The 20232-nt window shown below is 35.9% G+C and overlaps 3 protein-coding genes across 3 annotated transcripts; all 3 read left to right on the plus strand.

Annotated features, from left to right (window-relative positions):
• The first annotated feature begins 335 nt into the window (after nt 1-335).
• Nucleotides 336-3275, plus strand: LOC141769613 (zinc-binding protein A33-like). Its single transcript, XM_074638858.1, has one exon. The coding sequence runs from the start codon at nt 336-338 to the stop codon at nt 1782-1784; it is 1449 nt and encodes a 482-aa protein (XP_074494959.1). The 3' UTR covers nt 1785-3275.
• Nucleotides 3276-7910: 4635 nt separating this feature from the next.
• Nucleotides 7911-10861, plus strand: LOC141769618 (zinc-binding protein A33-like). The gene has a single exon (XM_074638864.1). It carries the CDS (start codon nt 7913-7915, stop codon nt 9359-9361), a length of 1449 nt encoding a protein of 482 aa, XP_074494965.1. The 5' UTR covers nt 7911-7912; the 3' UTR covers nt 9362-10861.
• Nucleotides 10862-15720: 4859 nt separating this feature from the next.
• On the plus strand, nt 15721-17169 carry LOC141770105 (zinc-binding protein A33-like). Its single transcript, XM_074639768.1, has one exon. It carries the CDS (start codon nt 15721-15723, stop codon nt 17167-17169), a length of 1449 nt encoding a protein of 482 aa, XP_074495869.1.
• The last annotated feature ends 3063 nt before the right edge of the window (nt 17170-20232 follow it).

Below are 20232 nucleotides of genomic sequence, written 5' to 3' on the forward strand. Positions count from 1 at the left end.
AATGCTCTGGCTATGCTCTCCATGGAGAAGAAACTTGTCAGGAACATGCCTGACTTCAATAAGAAGGTCATTGAGAGGTTTGCCACTCAGAAGGACAGAAGAGCAAAGTTCCTTTATAAATGATCTGTCGTATGTTATATTAACATACTGAATTGTATGAATAAGATGTCCTTATGTCAGTGTTGGAATAAATGATAAAAATGTAACTGCAAAGTAGTAATGCGTTTTTGATACCTTTTTTTGCATTGAATCGTACTAGGATGTTTGTTGAAATTGATTGGCCCTACCCAAAAAAAAATCCACCAGCCGCCACTGCAATTTAGGTACCAAGTCAAATGGCTGAGAAAATTGATCTTTTTGAAAGTTTCCTGAACTGCCATGTGTGTTCAGAGACTTTCAGAAATCCTGTGTCTCTGAGCTGCAACCACAGCTTCTGTTCAAGCTGCCTGAAGAAATTCTGGGAACAAACTGAAAACAAAAACTGTCCCATTTGTAAAAGAAAATCATCTAAAGACCGTCCCTGGGTGAACTTTGCACTGAAGGAACTGTCTGACTCGTTTGCTGAGAGACAGAAAGCTGGATCATCTGAGACAGAAAAAGAAGAGAAGAAGGTGGAGGTGGTGTGTAGTAAACATCAAGAAGAGCCTAAACTGTTCTGTAAGGATGAAGAGAGAGCTGTGTGTCCTGTCTGTGAGTTTTCTCTCCACCAGGGTCACAAGGTGGTTCCTGTAGAACAAGCAGTCAGTGACCTGAAGGACCAGCTGAAATCTGACTTAGAGTCTTTAGAGGACAAGAGGGACAAACACAAACAAGTAGAGAACACATACGATGAAATGGTTAAACACTCCAAGAAGCAGCTGTTGTCCACAGAGAGGCAGATCAGAGCAGAGTTCAACAAGCTCCACCAGTTCCTGAAAGAGGAAGAGGAGTCCAGACTGGCAGCTCTGAGGGAGGAAGAGGAGCAGAAGGGGAAGACTATCAGCAGAGAGATGAAGATGATTCAGGAGCACATCTCCTCTCTGTCAGACAGTATCTCTGCTGTTGAAGAAGACCTGCAGAAACACAACGTGCCCTTCCTCAGCAGTTATAAAGCCACTCAGACCAGAGCCAGAGTCCAGTGCTCACTGTCAGATCCACAGCTGGTCTCAGGAGCGCTGATAGATGTGGCCAAACACCTGGGCAACCTGTCCTTCAGAGTCTGGGAGAAGATGAAGGACACGGTCCACTTCAGTCCTGTCATTCTGGACCCAAACACTGCAAGCCCCAGTCTCTATCTGTCTGATGATCTGACCAGTGTGAGACATGGAGACACAGACCAGCAGCTTCCTGACAATCCAGAGAGAAACACTAAGCATCCCACTGTTCTGGGCTCTGAGGGCTTCAGCTCAGGGAAACACAGCTGGGAGGTGGAGGTGGGAGACCATCCTGACTGGTTTATAGGTTTGGCTAAAGAGTCAGCTGACAGGAAGGGAGAGATATATGCCTCACCAAAATATGGAATCTGGTGTTTAATTCATCAAAGTGGAAAATACACTGATGTTCTTGGTAAGACATTCAGAGTGAAGAAGAGTCTCCAGAGGATCAGAGTCCAGCTGGACTATGACAAGGGGGAGGTGTCCTTCTACGACCCTGAAGACATGACTCACATCTACACTCACAGAGACACTTTCAATGAGAAACTCTTCCCATATATCTGTATTATGTCAGCTGGTGATGCTAAAACTGCTGATGTCAAAATCTGTCAAACTGAGATTCTCTGTGATGTTCAGACACGTTGGTGTTAGTTCAGACTTTAATCTGACTTCACTGTCTGTCTAGATCTCATTGAAATAATCAAGACAATCAACAGTTATAACAAAAATAATATTTACTCAATACTTAAACTGCATTACATCATCAGGTCTTAAACTTTCATACAGCTCCAAATCAGTTTACTTATTAACCTGGTTATCATCATCTTGTGTTGAATCAGACCACAATATAACATCTGCTGTATCCACTATACCAAACACTTTGTTTCAGCTGTGTGATTCTTTAAGGGGAGACTCTACAGGTGAATAGGGTAAAATATTTAACTAATAGATATCACCATGAAACTTCCCCAGTTGATTACTGACATTAAGACAATTATTTTTTGTATTACAAGTTTTCTGAAATGTTATGTTTACATATGCAAATGAGGCATTATCTAATTATAACTTTCGGTGAATTTAGGAGAAATCTACAGACACAAATAGACAAAGTAGTAAAATAAAAACCTAAATGTGTATTTTGGATGTTTTCTAGTCTGAAAGAAGACTTTTTATTGAAGCAAAATTGACCAGTGTATGAAAAACAATGTTTCTGCCTGTAGTGTCTTTCCTTAAATTTTATCACCATCAGACAACATTTTTAGTTTGTCAGATTTCTGGATCTTCTTGTGAGTTATTTCAGCTCTGATTTATAATTTCAATGTTTTACACTTTACACTCAAAGTCTCAGTTCATCAAAACACATTCTGGCTCTGATTGATTGTTATCTTTTTTATATTTTTATGATTTGTTGAGGGTCACAGATATTGTTTTTCTCTACTGTCCAAAATTAATTTATATTATTTTATTGTTTTAATGCAACTCACTGTAAAAACATGGACACATAAATCATTTCTTATATCTGAAATTCATTTTTGAGAATACCTTGAGAAATTAAGTATATGTTGTTTAGAAAAAATGTGTTGAAGATGGTAACTAAGATTAATCCACAAGAAAATGTGGCTGCAAAATCTGTATCACATCATCAGGAGACAAACTCTAAAGATAAAAGCTGTTAATTATTCTGGTTATCAGCATCTTGTTTTGAGTCAAACAACATTATATCGTAGTTTCAATCATTAGTTTAAGTTTTTGATATTTTCTAGGATCTTCTGATGAGTTATTTTAATTTTGGATCTCTTGTTTTAATGATGTTTTATTTTAAGATGAGATAAAAACTTTATTCATCCTGAGGGAAATTGCTGTGCAGTAGTTGCAACAAAAAGTGAGAAAAGTGTAAATATAAAAAGTGTAAATATAAAGTCTATGACAATATGGTGTAAATATATACAAAAAAATATACAATGCCTAAATCAAGTCAACAGTATGGGTCATAAAAATATAAACATGCTTTTATTCAGTACTTAATTCTTACAGCGCTTCTTCAAACTGTATATGATATTTTTTGTAGTGTATACATGATCAATAATATGAATGATAAATGACAATGTCCAGTTTGAGATCAAAATAAAGGAAATATCAGCAGTACAATTTAGTTTCATGTTTTTTTTATATAAAATTTAAATCCAATATATCTTTATAAAATGTACATCTTGTAACTTTCCTAGTGCTCTAGGAACTACACTGTGCCAGACCCGCCCAGCCTGTTCGATGGCCACGTCTGGCCCATGTGTTTGAAACACAACAACATCTTGTGTCGAGCTTTTATCTTGTAAAGATAAAAGCTGTTAATTATTCTGGTTATCAGCATCTTGTTTTGAGTCAAACAACATTATATAGTAGTTTCAATCATTAGTTTAAGTTTTTGATATTTTTGGGATCTTCTGATGAATTATTTTAGTTTTGAATCTCAACAATTAATTTATGATATATACTTTTTTATATATATATATATATAAACAACATTCAAATAGAATAAAAAAAATAAAACTGGTCATGGAACAAGAAATAAAAAATAATAAATTAGAAAATATATATATATATATGTACAGTGTATATATTTATATACAGTATATATATAAAGTATATATCATAAATTAAAAGAAACAGTGCTCATCTCAAATTAATTTGTACATATCAAACAAAGAGAATAATTTGACAGCTTTTTTAGTCAGTCATAATGTACAAAGATTTACTTAGCAGTTTTAACTCATTCTTCATACTGGTCAGACAGGGTTTAGTGTTGAGTTATCTGCATTAATGTATAAAAATGTTCTTAACCCTCCTGTTTCTTCCCCGCCGTCGACCATGCAAATTTTTTCTTCCCGGGTCAAAATGAACCCGGTCTGGTTTGACTTTTTATAAAGCATACAGTATAAACTATCACCCAATTCTGTGTTACACCTTTTTGGCCAACTTCATTCCTAATTATTAAGTTTTACACTTTTTGGGGGGAAATTAAGGTTAATAAACCTAATTTCCGTGAAATTATACCAAATTATTTAGTATAAAAAACAACCAGATATTGTGAATTATTTTGACTAAAGTTATTATCAGAGGAACATAATGTCGATGTTTTATCACATACTGGTATATGTAAACTTTTAGTCAGAATATTGTTTTGAGTAGGCAACCATCAATGTTATTTTTGGGTAATTAGATTAAAGAAATCCATATTTATGATATAATGAAGTTTGAAAACGGGTCAAATTTGACCCGAGGACAACAGGAGGGTTAATAAAAGTGAAATATTGATAACAAAATCCAAATTCTGATTGGCAGCAAAGATACCAAATTTGACCGTTTTCTCTCTGAATGGTGACAGCTCAGTCCTCTTGGATTGTAGCCAGCTCTGCATGTCATTCCAGAAAAACTTCCCTGATTCACAATTAAAAAAAAACAACACATGTTCCAAAATTTCAATTTCACTTTCACAAACTACACAGTTATTCACATCAAAGTTAAACCTCAGTCTGAAGAATTAGTTCGTTGGGTAAATCTCATTCAGGATATTGAAGTTCACCTCTTTCACCTTAGGAGGGAGAGGGAATGAAATATATCTTCTCCGTATTATCTTAAACTCTTCAGCTTCAAATTCCTTGAAAACATAATTTCTCCTGACTGGGTTAGTGAAGTATTCTCTTAAAGGAATATTACTAATAACTTTGTTGGTAATCTTGATGTCACACAAATCAATTCCTTCTATACAGAGCTGTCTTAGACCAGGGGAGATATTTGAATACAAGATGTCTTCTATCACCATTGATCTCAGGCAGGGGTCAGCAACCTGCGGCTCCGGAGCCACTTGAGGCTCTTTAGCTCCTCTCCAGTGGCTCCCTGTGGATTTTTAAAAATGGAAATGAATAACTGTTTTTTTGTTTACATTTTCATTTTTATGTATCATTGTTGTAGGTCTATGTACGATGGTACGACAGAGTATTAGGGCCACATTGAGGAAAAAAAATAAATCTGAGATTTCGAGAATAAAGTCATAATATTACGAGAATAAAGTTGTAATATTATGAAAATAAAGTCATACGTTTACGAGAAACAAAGTTGTAATGTGAGAATAAAGTCATAAGTTTACGAGAAAAAAAGTCGTAATATTATGAGAATAAAATCATAATATTATAAAGTAGTAATTTTTACGTGTTATTTTATTTTTTTCTCGTAAAGTTCTAACTTTATTCTCGTAATATTACAACTTTTTTCTTGTAATATTATGACTTCATTCTGGAAATCTCAGATTTTTTTTCCCTCAATGTGGCCCTAATACTCCGTAGTACATTTGCACTTTGGCCCTCACTGCATTAGACTTATATGCTATATACTTATACTATAAACTGTCTTACCTTCATCACAATGCTCAAATGTTTTGCGGCTCTAGACAGATTTTTTTTTTTTTCTTTGCATAAAATATCTCTTTTGATAGTAAAGGTTGCTGACCCCTGATCTAAGGGAAGCTGGTACGGCTTTTATCTTTCTATTATAGTTCTTAACGGTACATTGGATTGAGAACTTCTCACAAAACTCTTCATGCTGTAACAAGTTTCCACTGTCATTCATGAAATGGGCTACAGCCCAAATCCCTTTGGATTTCCAATCCTCTATGTACTCTGATTTTTTACTCCACAAAATGTGTCTATTGTTCCACACAGGTGTGTTATGTGGTGTAAAGTTATGTTTGTAAATTAACTTCCAATAGAGGAGCACTTGCTGATGGAAAGCAGAAAGTTTGACAATGTAAAAATCCCATCGGCTTTGTGATGCTGACTTCCAGGTTGCCCTACATTAATTCATCATCCCTGCACCGCTCTATTTGCTTCTGTAAAGTCACATGACTAATTAACTGATTGTAGAAACAACCTCATAGCAGCCTGATGACGGCTAAATAGCTGAAAACATGTGAGGAATAAATGAATTGTGCAACTTGTTTAATTTAGATGGACTTGTTTTGATTCTCACACTGGTCTGTACCTCACTGTGTGTGTTGTCAACATTAGAAACAGTCAGAAATCACATTTAAAAGATGGTTCAACTTTACCCTCCTACAACTTCACTGCATCATTATAATCTCATATAAAAACAAACAAACAAGCAGAATCATGTCAGTTGTTGATCAGCTTTGTTAGTTGAAGTCGTAACAGTGTGTTGATACTCCAGTCTGTTCTGGACAGCCTCACTGAAGAGAGGGAGCACTGAGGGTTGTATACACAGAGATGTAGTGATGGCTGTCTAAACTGACCTTAAGGAGCATTAAGATGTTCACTATAAAGATGTGTTTCTTTAATCCAGTTGAGTCAGTCAGCAGGACTGTATAATGCTAACACAGTGTATGAAGGCTGTAGAGATGGATAAGCATTTCCAAGAAGACAACATTGTTTAAGAAATGATTTCACTTTTACATTTGATTCATTCTGTAACCTACTGAATGCAGTTTTCAGGGACAACATGCTCACATGTGCATAATGTCATCAACATTATTGAATGTACAGTATGTATACAACATGTGAATGCATGGACACATTTTACTTCCTGTTAACACCACTAGATGGAGACAAAGTCCACGTTTTGTTGCTCATTTTGAACACTGAACATTTTATTTCTGTTACTTATTTACATGCATATTGTTGTTTGCTGCACAGGTTGATCAATAGTAGCTCCTCTTAATAGTTTCTGATAGATTGTTATTTTAATGCATATTCGTCAACATACTTTATGTCCAGAGTATCTAAGAAATGCATCACTGCTGTGTCTCTTGATGTTGTTGTTGCTTCATCAGGCACCAAATGAGTCAAATCATCTCAAACACATGATTCAGATTGAATTATATCTCTGACATGAGTCTTTTCAGCTCTTAAGAGACCAACATTAATTTTGTGCTGAATGAATGAATGAATGAACGTATGAATGAATGAATGAATGAATGAATGAATGAGGGAGAAAATGTGCCAGAAAGTAAAACAAATACAGTCAGGTTGAGAAAATGTATGTAGATTCTATATCATGATTGTTATTTGTACATTTACTGTGACACAATGTGAAAAACAACAGTAATTTTAGTGAGTTTTCTCTTTTTGGAAAATACTCGCACTTGCACAGACATTTGACCACGTTGACTTGTGATGAATAGGAGAATAAGCAAATGAAATGAAAAGTAAATAACAAGTTTAATTCCTATAAGTGATGGTTTAGAGAGTGCTATCTATTTAGTCAAACTGGATGAAACTAACAAAGTCATGCAACTGGTTTAGTGTCAGTCAGCCTGTTGAAATGTTCAGTCCTCGTTAGACTAAAACATTACAATCATCTCCTTGTTTTTGGCATTTTATGAACATTTCTATTATTTATTTAGCGAAACAAAACAGGAGAAGTCACAATTATTTATATATATTTTGCATTTTATTTTGTTTAGTCTATGAAAATTGATTATAGATTTAAAAAGAAATGTTATTGTTCTTAATCAAGAGGAAAGTGTTGAACTCTGAATGACATCCTGACACCATCTGCTGGTAACATAATGACATGGCAGCATTTCCTGATAATAATTCACCCTGTGACAGAGGTGAGTGTAAATGAAAGTAGATTTTGACATTGTTGATCAGAGCTGGGTGTGAGATCTCTGCTGGAAAACACACGTTTGGATTATTTGAAGCAATCAAGAGACGGGACAGTAACTCGGTGAGTCTTGCTTTTGAAAGACAATTTAGATACCAAGACAAATGGCTGAGAAAATTGCTCTTGTTGAAAGTTTCCTGAACTGCCATGTGTGTTCAGAGACTTTCAGAGATCCTGTGTCTCTGAGCTGCAGCCACAGCTTCTGTTCAAGCTGCCTGAAGAAATTCTGGGAACAAGCTGAAAACAAAAACTGTCCCATTTGTAAAAGAAAATCCTCAAATGATTTTCCAGGAGTGAACTTTGCACTGAAGGAACTGTCTGACTCGTTTGCTGAGAGACAGAAAGCTGGATCATCTGAGACAGAAAAAGAAGAGAAGAAGGTGGAGGTGGTGTGTAGTAAACATCAAGAAAAGCCTAGACTGTTCTGTAAGGATGAAGAGAGAGCTGTGTGTCCTGTCTGTGAGTTTTCTCTCCACCAGAGTCACGAGGTGGTTCCTGTAGAACAAGCAGTCAGTGACCTGAAGGACCAGCTGATATCTGACTTAGAGTGTCTACAGGACAAGAGGGACAAACACAAACAAGTAGAGAAAACATACGATGAAGTGATTCAACACTCCAAGAAGCAGCTGTTGTCCACAGAGAGGCAGATCAGAGCAGAGTTCAACAAGCTCCACCAGTTCCTGAAAGAGGAAGAGGAGTCCAGACTGGCAGCTCTGAGGGAGGAAGAGGAGCAGAAGGGGAAGACTATCAGCAGAGAGATGAAGATGATTCAGGAGCAAATCTCCTCTCTGTCATACAGTATCTCTGCTGTTGAAGAAGACCTGCAGAAACACAACATGCCCTTCCTCAGCAGTTATAAAGCCACTCAGACCAGAGCCAGAGTCCAGTGCTCACTGTCAGATCCACAGCTGGTCTCAGGAGCGCTGATAGATGTGGCCAAACACCTGGGCAACCTGTCCTTCAGAATCTGGGAGAAGATGAAGGACAAGGTCCACTTCAGTCCTGTCATTCTGGACCCAAACACTGCACACCCCAGGCTCTATCTGTCTGATGATCTGACCAGTTTGAGACTTGGAGACACAAGGCAGCAGCTTCCTGACAATCCAGAGAGAAACACTTATTCTGCCACTGTTCTGGGCTCTGAGGGCTTCAGCTCAGGGAAACACAGCTGGGAGGTGGAGGTGGGAGACCATCCTCACTGGCTTGTAGGTTTGGCTAAAGAGTCAGCTGACAGGAAGGGAGAGATATATTCCTCACCAAAATATGGAATCTGGAGTTTAACTCATCGCAGTGGAAAATACACTAATGGTCTTGGTGAGACAGTCAGAGTGAAGAAGAGTCTCCAGAGGATCAGAGTCCAGCTGGACTATGACAGGGGGGAGGTGTCCTTCTACGACCCTGAAGACATGACTCACATCTACACTCACAGAGACACTTTCACTGAGAAACTCTTCCCATATTTCTATATTGGACCAGCTGGTGATGCTAAAACTGTTTATATCAAAATCAGTCAAACTGAGATTCTCTGTGATGTTCAGACACGTTGGTGTTAGTTCAGATTTTAATCTGACTTCACTGTCTGTCTAGATCTCACTAATATAATCAAGACAATCAACAGTTATAACAGAAATAATATTTACTCAATACTTAAACTGCATTACATCATCAGGTCTTAAACTTTCATACAGCTCCAAATCAGTTTACTTATGGTTATCATCATCTTGTGTTTAATCAGACAACAATATAACATCTACTGTATCCACTATACCAAACACTTTGTTTCAGCTGTGTGATTCTTTAAGGGGAGACTCTAAAGGTGAATAGGGTAAAATATTTAACTAATAGATATCACCATGAAACTTCCCCAGTTGATTACTGACATTAAGGCAATTATTTTTTGCACGACAAGTTTTCTGAAATGTTATGTTTAAATATGCAAATGAGGCATTATCTAAATATAACTTTGGGTGAATGTAGGAGTAATCTACAGACGCAAATAGACAAAGTAGTAAAATAAACACCTAAATGTGTATTATGGATGTTTTCTTTCCACTAGTCTGAAAGAAGACGTGTTATTGAAGCAATATAGCCCAAAAATGTCAAAATTGACCAGTGTATGAAAAACAATGTTTCTGCCTGTAGTGTCTCTCCTTAACTTTTATCATCATCAGACAACATTTTTAGTTTGTCAGATTTCTGGATCTTCTGATCAGTTATTGCAGCTCTGATTTATGATTTCAATGTTTTACACTTTACACTCAGAGTCTCAGTTCATCAAAACACATTCTGGCTCTGATTGATTGTTATCTTTTTATGATTTGTTGAGGGTCACAGAAACCGTTTTTCTCTACTGTCTCTACTGTCCCAAGTTAATTAATATTCTTTTATTGTTTTAATGCAACTTACTGTAAAAACATGAACATAAACATTTTTTTATATCTGAAATTCATTTTTGGAAATACCTTGAGAAATTAAGGATTTGTTGTTTAGCAAAAATGTTTTAAAGACGGTAACTAAGATTAATCCACAAGAAATTGTGGCTACAAAATCTGTATCACATCATCAGGAGACAAACTTTAAAGATTAAAGCTGTTAATTATTCTGGTTATCAGCATCTTGTTATGAGTCAAACAACATTATATAGTAGTTTCAATCATTAGTTTATGTTTTTGATATTTTCTAGGATCTTCTGATGAATTATTTCAATTTTGGATCTTTTGTTTTAATGGTGTTTTATTTTAAGATAAGATAAAACTTTATTCATCCTGAGGGAAATTGCTGTGCAGCAGTTGCAACAAAAAGTGAGAAGAGTGTAAATATAAAAAAGTGTAAATATAAAGTCTAACAATACGGTGTAAATATATACACAAGTATATACAATATCAGAATCAAGTCAACAGTATGGGTCATAAAAATATAAACATGCTTTGATTCAGTCTTTAATTCTTACAGCGCTTCTTCAAACTGTATATGATATTTTTTGTAGTGTATTCATGATCAATAATATGAATGATAAATGACAATGTCCAGTTTGTGATTAAAATAAAGGAAATGTCAGCAGTACAATTTAGTTTCATGGGTTTTTTATTAAATCAAATATATCTTTATAAAATGTACATCAGATGGATGCTGCTTCACATGATGTGTAATTAAATCACCAGCAGTTTTTATTCTGTAGTTTGTGTATGAGGTTGTTTCTTTACATAAATCTGTCAAATGTTCAGGTGACGAATTACGAAGAATACAAATAATGAAAGATAATTATACAACCAGCTTTAAAAAATACAATATTTAATCTTTCTCTTCAATTTTTTATTTTAAATACATTAAATTTCTTACTGAAACTCTTTCAACTTCAACATTTATGGAACTAACTTATTATTTATAAAGTGCTACAGGAATGAATCCTAAAACACAGAAATGAGTTAGCAATTTAGCACTTCCTGTTTCCTCTTCTGGAAGTCAATGGGTTTTCAGTTAGATGCCTGAAATAAGGTCTGTGGTTAACACACGCTGAAGAGATGTTATAAAATACGTCAGTAAATATCCCACTAGTGAATTTTGAAGCTTTTATGTGTCTTAGAAAAGGTGGTTGCTAACAAGTGACTAAATGAGACTACTAAACTTCATCACGGTGACTCGTCCTCCTTTACAGCCTCGCTGTGTATAGTCATGCCACCGTGGTGTAGTTTGTTTATAGCCTAACCTTAGCTTTATACTTATGTCAACTGCATTCATGCTTCAAAAATCATAAAGTGGTGTTTATTTGTGGAGATTATTTTACGGAACAAAACATGTAAATATGATAAACATTTGTCACAGAGCTTATTTTAAATAAACATTTCATGTTCTAAAGAGCTTGGTTATTTGACTTGTGTGTGTGTTTGTGTATAAACAATTTGAATCACTGTTCACTATGACCAAGAACTCCGTAGCAACCCTGAGATTAAGAGACTCAATTGATTAATATCACATTTTGAATTTTTCCCTGTTTTTATAAAATTAGGTGGCTCCTGGATAAATTCTGATATTAAAACTAATTGTGTGTGATATTTGAAGCTGAGTTTCACCACTCTCCTTCACATTTTATTACAATTCATGGGTTTATGATTAATACATTTGAGTTATTTATTAGAGATATATATTTTGATATTAATTAATGATTGATTATCAATATGCTCTATGCAATAACGCTACAGCATTATTCATTTAATATCTATTAGTTAAAGATATTTACCCTATTCACTTACAGTGTCTTACAAATTGTATGGAATTTAACAATCCATATCTTTAAAGGCAGTTTTCTCAAAATTAGTACTTTCTCAGATTCAGAGACAGAAATCTCTACTTCAGTAGCACTTACATTCACCAAACTTTCTAGTTTCATTCCTATCTATATTCTGAAGGTTTTTACAGAGGGGTTTGTTCATTTATCATTCACAGCCTGATTTATAGAACATTTTATTCATATAGACATGGCGAAAATTGTTTTGTTTTTTTTATTACTCTTGACAGTATTTTCTGATTTATGGAGCGATGAAAAGAGATATCCAACATCCCCTCTGTAAAAACATTTGACTCCAATGTGTCAAAAAAAATGAAACAAGAATTTTGAGACAGTTTTTATCCAATGTTCACATTTCTGTTCTGGAAATGTATTTAAATTATCACATATTTAGTAAGATAATGCCTGGTTTGCATATGTAAACATGCATTTTCAGAAAACTTGTATTACAAAAAATAATTGTGTTAATGTAAGTAATCAACTTTGGAAGTTTCATGTTGATATCTATCAGTCAATTTTTTTGCCTTATTCACCTGTAGTGTCTCCTTAGAGAATCTTGTTTTTGTTGACCTCCAGTGGTGAAAGTTGATGTTGAATTTGTGATGAAGCAGATGCATTATAGTTACTGAAAAGTGTGATATTCAGTGTGCATGGACAAAGTAGTCATCTAATTGATGACTTAAACAAACAACAAAACAAATTCTGATTCCTCTCCATTTTCCAGTAGGACTTATACCTTCTTGCTTTTCGGCTTTTTTCAGATACTGGATGGCTGACGGCTTTCATATTGCATTTTACACATTTTATATTCATATACAGTACAGTACATTTTCACAGATGGGCCTTCACACATTCAGTTACAGTTGTGTGTGGACATAATTTCCCTTTCTTTATCTCCACAAGGGGGCAACAAAGCCTGCACCTTTCCCTGCAGGCTGCCCAGCATGTTCAACAGAAGTCAGTTTATTTCCACCAACTGTCTGTTTGTGAGTAAAACTTAAACGTTAAAAAAACAAAAAACTGTGCATATAAAGTGCTGTGAAGTAAATCAACTTTAATGTTGTTGGTTGTTTCTTCATGCATCATTATTACCTGATTATCCCTGAAAAGAAATACTGTAACTAGGTTATATATGATTATGATCTGGCACAATCTTACATACCTTAAGTAAGAACAGATACACTGCTTAGTTTTTAGGATTTACAGTAGTTTTGAGGGGTTTTGCAATGAAAATATATAAAGTGAAAAAGATATTAAAACTAGGGTTGTTAATCAATTAAAATAGTTAATCACGATTAATCGCAAATTAATCAAATTTTTTATCCGTTCAAAATGTACGTTAAAGGGAGATTTGTCAAGTCTTTAATACTCTTATCAACATGGGAGTGGGCAAATATGATTGCTTTATTCAAATGTATGTATATATTTATTATTGGAAATCAATTAACAACACAAAATAATGACAAATATTGTCCAGAAACCCTCACAGGTACTGCATTTAACATAAAAAATATGCTCAAATCATAACATGGCAAACTGCAGCCCAACAGGCAACAACAGCTGTCAGTGTGTCAGTGTGATGACTTGACTATGACTTGCCCCAAACTGCATGTGATTATCATAAAGTCCACTTCAGTCCTGTCATTCTGGACCCAAACACTGCAAGCCGCTGGCTCTATCTGTCTGATGATCTGACCAGTGTGAGACGTGGAGACACAAGGCAGCAGCTTCCTGACAATCCAGAGAGAAACACTAATTATCACATTGTTCTGGGCTCTGAGGGCTTCAGCTCAGGGAAACACAGCTGGGAGGTGGAGGTGGGAGACCATCCTGACTGGTTTGTAGGTTTGGCTAAAGAGTCAGCTGACAGGAAGGGAGAGAGATCTGCCTCACCAAAAAATGGAATCTGGTGTTTAATTCATCTTAGTGGAAAATACACTGATGGTCTTAGTGAGACATTCAGAGTGAAGAAGGGTGTCCAGAGGATCAGAGTCCAGCTGGACTATGACAGGGGGGAGGTGTCCTTCTACCCTGAAGACATGACTCACATCTACACTCACAGAGACACTTTCACTGAGAAACTCTTCCCAGCTCCTTCACAGCTGTAAACATTTTATTTACAGCTGTGTGATTCTTTAAGGTGAGACTGTACAGGTGAATAGGGTAAAATATTTAACTCATAAATATCCCATGAAACTTCCCCAGTTTTCCCCAAATTAATTAATATTCTTTTATTGTTTTAATGCAACTTACTGTAAAAACATGTTGTTTTCATCAGAAAACACACGTTTTATTTTTGATATTTACTGGAAATAACATACGATATAGCCAAGAGCAAGTAGGTTGTTATCTAGTGATCTTCTCTAGCCAGCTGCCACCTTATTTTGGTTTCTGTTTTGAAATGAGGAGGTACTGTAGGCTACAGATAACTCCTCAGGCACGCCCTGGCACGCCCTGTGTCTTGCTATTGCCAGGGTCAAAATGTGCACACACGCAAGTGCCGAGATAAAGTAAACAGGGGGTTAAACAACACATTAATATAACAGTCTGACTGATTTCTTCATAACTATAATTTAAGTTAATAAAGACTAAATGTGGATGTTTCACTCAGCAGTTGTTGTCCCTGCTCAGCCTGCTGTAGTGTAACATTAGTCCATTGTTTTATTCCATGATACTGAACAGAATAATCCAAACAGGTAGAAAAAAGTAAGATGTGAGAGGAGCACAGGATGCTTTTTACTCTCTTGGTCCTAATTATGCTTTAATGCACCAGGTTTGTAGGTCTACTTTCTCTCATTTTTTTCTATTGAGCTAGATTGAAAAAGAAAAAAAAAAAAAAACACTCAAACGGAGCGGATCAAAACGAGGCTTCTTACTGAAATATTGTAGTGACGGCTCATATTTCCCAGAGTTTCCATAGTTGTCTCTTTGCGCTGTGTGTTCGTGTTTTATTTGAACCATTAGTGAGGTTGCTGTTGTGTTTTTTGACAGGTAGCTCGTAATAAAGTTTCACTAGTGAACTTTATTACATATAACTGTGAGCGTCAATGCCTGTGCTGAAAGTGTCAGTAATCAAGTTCATATTTTCATTTACATCCAGGACAACTGACCCGGTTTTCTCGGCTCATTGTATCTAAACTAATCAGCCGTTCCTCTCAATATGAGTGACAGGAAAAAATAGGAACCGTATATCCGATAGCAGTTCAGACAAAACGTCACGCCGCGCTGTGCAGCGCCGTGTTGCTCACAGCCAGTTAGGACACTCCAATAGAAAACTATGTAATCAAGCCCAAGTACATAGTTGTTTCTTAAATGCAAAACTATCACTGTTTTGTGCTTTATTTTGCATTGCAGTGTTAAGTCCTTCCATTACCAAACTGAATTAATTAATTTTACTAATAGCTTAGCTGTTATTTCAGTTTAGTTTTTTGTCAGGAGAGAATTCAGCTGAGGAGGCACAGTGACCTTTTTGGACGGGCCTGGGCCCATATGGCCCGCCCCTAACGCTGACGCTGGGTGTGATATATCTGCTGGAAAACACACGTTTGGATTATTTGACGCAATCAAGAGACGGGACAGTAACTCGGTGAGTCTTGCTTTTGAAAGACAATTTAGATACTGAGACAAATGGCTGAGAGAACCGCTCTTTTTGAAAGTTTCCTGAACTGCCATGTGTGTTCAGAGACTTTCAGAGATCCTGTGTCTCTGAGCTGCAGCCACAGCTTCTGTTCAAGCTGCCTGAAGAAATCCTGGGAACAAGCTGAAAACAAAAACTGTCCCATTTGTAAAAGAAAATCATCTAAAGATAATCCCTGGGTGAGCTTTGCACTGAAGGAACTGTCTGACTCGTTTGCTGGGGGACAGAAAGCTGGATCATCTGAGACAGAAAAAGAAGAGAAGAAGGTGGAGGTGGTGTGTAGTAAACATCAAGAAGAGCTTAAACTGTTCTGTAAGGATGAAGAGAGAGCTGTGTGTCCTGTCTGTGAGTTATCGCTCCACCAGAGTCACAAGGTGGTTCCTGTAGAACAAGCAGTCAGTGACCTGAAGGACCAGCTGAAATCTGACTTAGAGTCTCTACAGGACAAGAGGGACAAACACAAACAAGTAGAGAAAACATACCATGAAGTGATTCAACACTCCAAGAAGCAGCTGTTGTCCACAGAGAGGCAGATCAGAGCAGAGTTCAACAAGCTCCACCAGTTCCTGAAAGAGGAAGAGGAGTCCAGACTGGCAGCTCTGAGGGAGGAAGAGGAGCAGAAGGGGAAGACTATCAGCAGAGAGATGAAGATGATTCAGGAGCACATCTCCTCTCTGTCAGACAGTATCTCTGCTGTTGAAGAAGACCTGCAGAAACACAACGTGCCCTTCCTCAGCAGTTATAAAGCCACTCAGACCAGAGCCAGAGTCCAGTGCTCACTGTCAGATCCACAGCTGGTCTCAGGAGCGCTGATAGATGTGGCCAAACACCTGGGCAACCTGTCCTTCAGAGTCTGGGAGAAGATGAAGGACAAGGTCCACTTCAGTCCTGTCATTCTGGACCCAAACACTGCAAACCGCTGTCTCTATCTGTCTGATGATCTGACCAGTGTGAGACATGGAGACACAATCCAGCAGCTTCCTGACAATCCAGAGAGAAACACTAAGTATGCCACTGTTCTGGGCTCTGAGAGCTTCAGCTCAGGGAAACACAGCTGGGAGGTGGAGGTGGGAGACCATCCTCACTGGAATGTAGGTTTGGCTAAAGAGTCTGTTGACAGGAAGGGAGAGATATATGCCTCACCAGAATATGGAATCTGGAGTTTAACTCATCGCAGTGGAAAATACACTGTTGGAGCTGGTGAGACAGTCAGAGTGAAGAAGAGTCTCCAGAGGATCAGAGTCCAGCTGGACTATGACAGGGGGGAGGTGTCCTTCTACGACCCTGAAGACATGACTCGCATCTACACTCACAGAGACACTTTCACTGAGAAACTCTTCCCATATTTCAGTATTGGAGCGGCTGGTGATGTTAAAACTGCTGATGTCAAAATCTGTCAAACTGAGATTCTCTGTGATGTTCAGACACGTTGGTGTTAGTTCAGACTTTAATCTGACTTCACTGTCTGTCTAGATCTCATTGAAATAATCAAGACAATCAACAGTTATAACAGAAATAATATTTAGTCAATACTTAAACTGCATTACATCATCAGGTCTTAAACTTTCATACAGCTCCAAATCAGTTTACTTATTAACCTGGTTATCATCATCTTGTGTTTAATCAGACCACAATATAACATCTACTGTATCCACTATACCAAACACTTTGTTTCAGCTGTGTGATTCTTTAAGGGGAAACTCTACAGGTGAATAGGGTAAAATATTTAACTAATAGATATCACCATGAAACTTCCCCAGTTGATTACTGACATTAAGACAATTATTTTTTGTATTATAAGTTTCTGAAATGTTATGTTTAATTATGCAAATGAGGCATTATCTATAGCTAACTTTGGGTGAATTTAGGAGAAATCTACAGACACAAATAGACAAAGTAGTAAAATTAATTCCAATCCCAAATTAATAAATTTTATTTTATTGTTTTCATGCAACTCACTGTAAAAACATGAACCCAATTATTTGTTATATCTGAAATTCATTTTTGAAAATACCTTGAGAAATTAAGGATTTGTTTTTAGAAAAAATGTGTTAAAGACAGTAACTAAGATTAATCCACAAGAAAATGTGGCTGCAAAATCTGTATCACATCATCAGGAGACGAACTTTAAAGATAAAAGCTGTTAATTATTCTGGTTATCAGCATCTTGTTTTGAGTCAAAGAACATTATATCGTAGTTTCAATCATTAGTTTTAGTTTTTTATATTTTTGGGATCATCTGATGAGTTATTTTAATTTTGGATCTCTTGTTTTAATGGTGTTTTATTTTAAGATAAGATAAAACTTTATTCATCCTGAGGGAAATTGCTGTGCAGCAGTTGCAACAAAAATTGAGAAAAGTGTAAATATATACAGTGTAAATATAAAGTCTAACAATAAGGTGTAAGTCCAAAATATATACAATGCCAAAATCAAGTAAACAGTATGGATCATAAAAATATAAACATGCTTTGATTCAGTCTTTAATTCTTACAGCGCTTCTTCAAACTGTATATGATATTTTTTGTAGTGTATACATGATCAATAATATGACTGATAAATGACAATGTCCAGTTTGTGATCAAAATAAAGGAAATATTAGAACTAAAAGTTAGTTTCATGTTTTTATTTATATAAAATTTAAATCCAATATATCTTTATAAAATGTACATCTTGTAACTTTGCTAGTGCTCTAGGAACTACACTGTGCCAGACCCGCCCAGCCTGTTCGATGGCCACGTCTGGCCCATGTGTTTGAAACACAACAACATCTTGTGTCGAGCTTTTATCTTGTAAAGATAAAAGCTGTTAATTATTCTGGTTATCAGCATCTTGTTTTGAGTCAAACAACATTATATAGTAGTTTCAATCATTAGTTTAAGTTTTTGATATTTTTGGGATCTTCTGATGAGTCGTTTTAGTTTTGGATCTCAACATATATCAAAAATAACATTCAAATGGAATAAAAATAAAGTAAAACTGGTCAAGGAACAAGAAATAAAAGATAATAAATGAATGAAAAAAGAAAAAATATATACTGTATATATATGTATATATATATACATATATATACAGTATATATCACATAAATTAAAAGAAACAGTGCTCATCTCAAATTAATTTGTACATATCAAATAAAGAGAATAATTTAGCAAGTTTTTTAGTCAGTCATAATCGACAAAGATTTACTTAGCAGTTTTAACTCATTCTTCATACTGGTCAGACAGGGTTTAGTTTTGAGTTATCTACATTAATGTATAAAAATGTACTTAACCCTGTTTCTTCCCGTCCGTCGACCATGCAACTTTTGTCTTCCCGGGTCAAAATGAACCCGGTCTGGTTTGACTTTTTATAAAGCATACAGTATAAACTATCAACCAATTCTGTGTTAAACCTTTTTGGCCAACTTCATTCCTAATTATTAAGTTTTACACTATTTTGGGGGAAATTAAGGTTAATAAACCTAATTTCCGTGAAATTATACCAAATTATTTAGTATAAAAAAACAACCAGATATTGTGAATTATTTTGACTAAAGTTATTATCAGAGGAACATAATGTCGATGTTTTATCACATACTGGTATATGTAAACTTTTAGTCAGAATATTGTTTTGAGTAGGCAACCATCAATGTTATTTTTGGGTAATTAGATTAAAGAAATCCATATTTATGATATAATGAAGTTTGAAAACAGGTCAAATTTGACCCGAGGACAACAGGAGGGTTAATAAAAGTGAAATATTGATAACAAAATCCAAATTAGGATTCGCAGCAAAGATACCAAATTTGACCATTTTCTCTCTGAATGGTGACAGCTCAGTCCTCTTGGATTGTAGCCAGCTCTGCATGTCATTCCAGAAAAACTTCACTGATTCACAATAAAAAAAAAACCCACATGTTCCAAACTTTCAATTTCACTTTTATAAAATACACAGTTATTCAAATCAAAGTTAAACATCAGTCTTAAGAATTCGTTCGTTGGGTAAATCTCATTCAGGATTTTGAAGTTCACCTCTTTCACATTAGGAGGGAGAGGGAATGAAATATATCTTCTCCGTATTATCTTAAACTCTTCAGCTTCAAATTCCTTGAAAACATAATTTCTCCTGACTGGGTTAGGGAAGTATTCTCTTAACAGAATATTCCTAATAACTTTGTTGGTAATCTTGCTGTCACACAAATCAATTCCTTCTACACAGAGCTGTCTTAGACTAGGGGAGATATTTGAATACAAGATGTCTTCTATCACCATTGATCTAAGGCAGGGGTCAGCAACCTGCGGCTCCGGAGCCACTTGAGGCTCTTTAGCTCCTCTCCAGTGGCTCCCTGTGGATTTTTAAAAATGGAAATGAATAACTGTTTTTTTGTTTACATTTTCATTTTTATGTATCATTGTTGTAGGTCTATGTACGATGGTACGACAGAGTATTAGGGCCACATTGAGGAAAAAAAATAAATCTGAGATTTCGAGAATAAAGTCATAATATTACGAGAATAAAGT

Source organism: Sebastes fasciatus, chromosome 6, assembly GCF_043250625.1.
Source record: "Sebastes fasciatus isolate fSebFas1 chromosome 6, fSebFas1.pri, whole genome shotgun sequence".
Classification (NCBI taxonomy): domain Eukaryota; kingdom Metazoa; phylum Chordata; class Actinopteri; order Perciformes; family Sebastidae; genus Sebastes; species Sebastes fasciatus.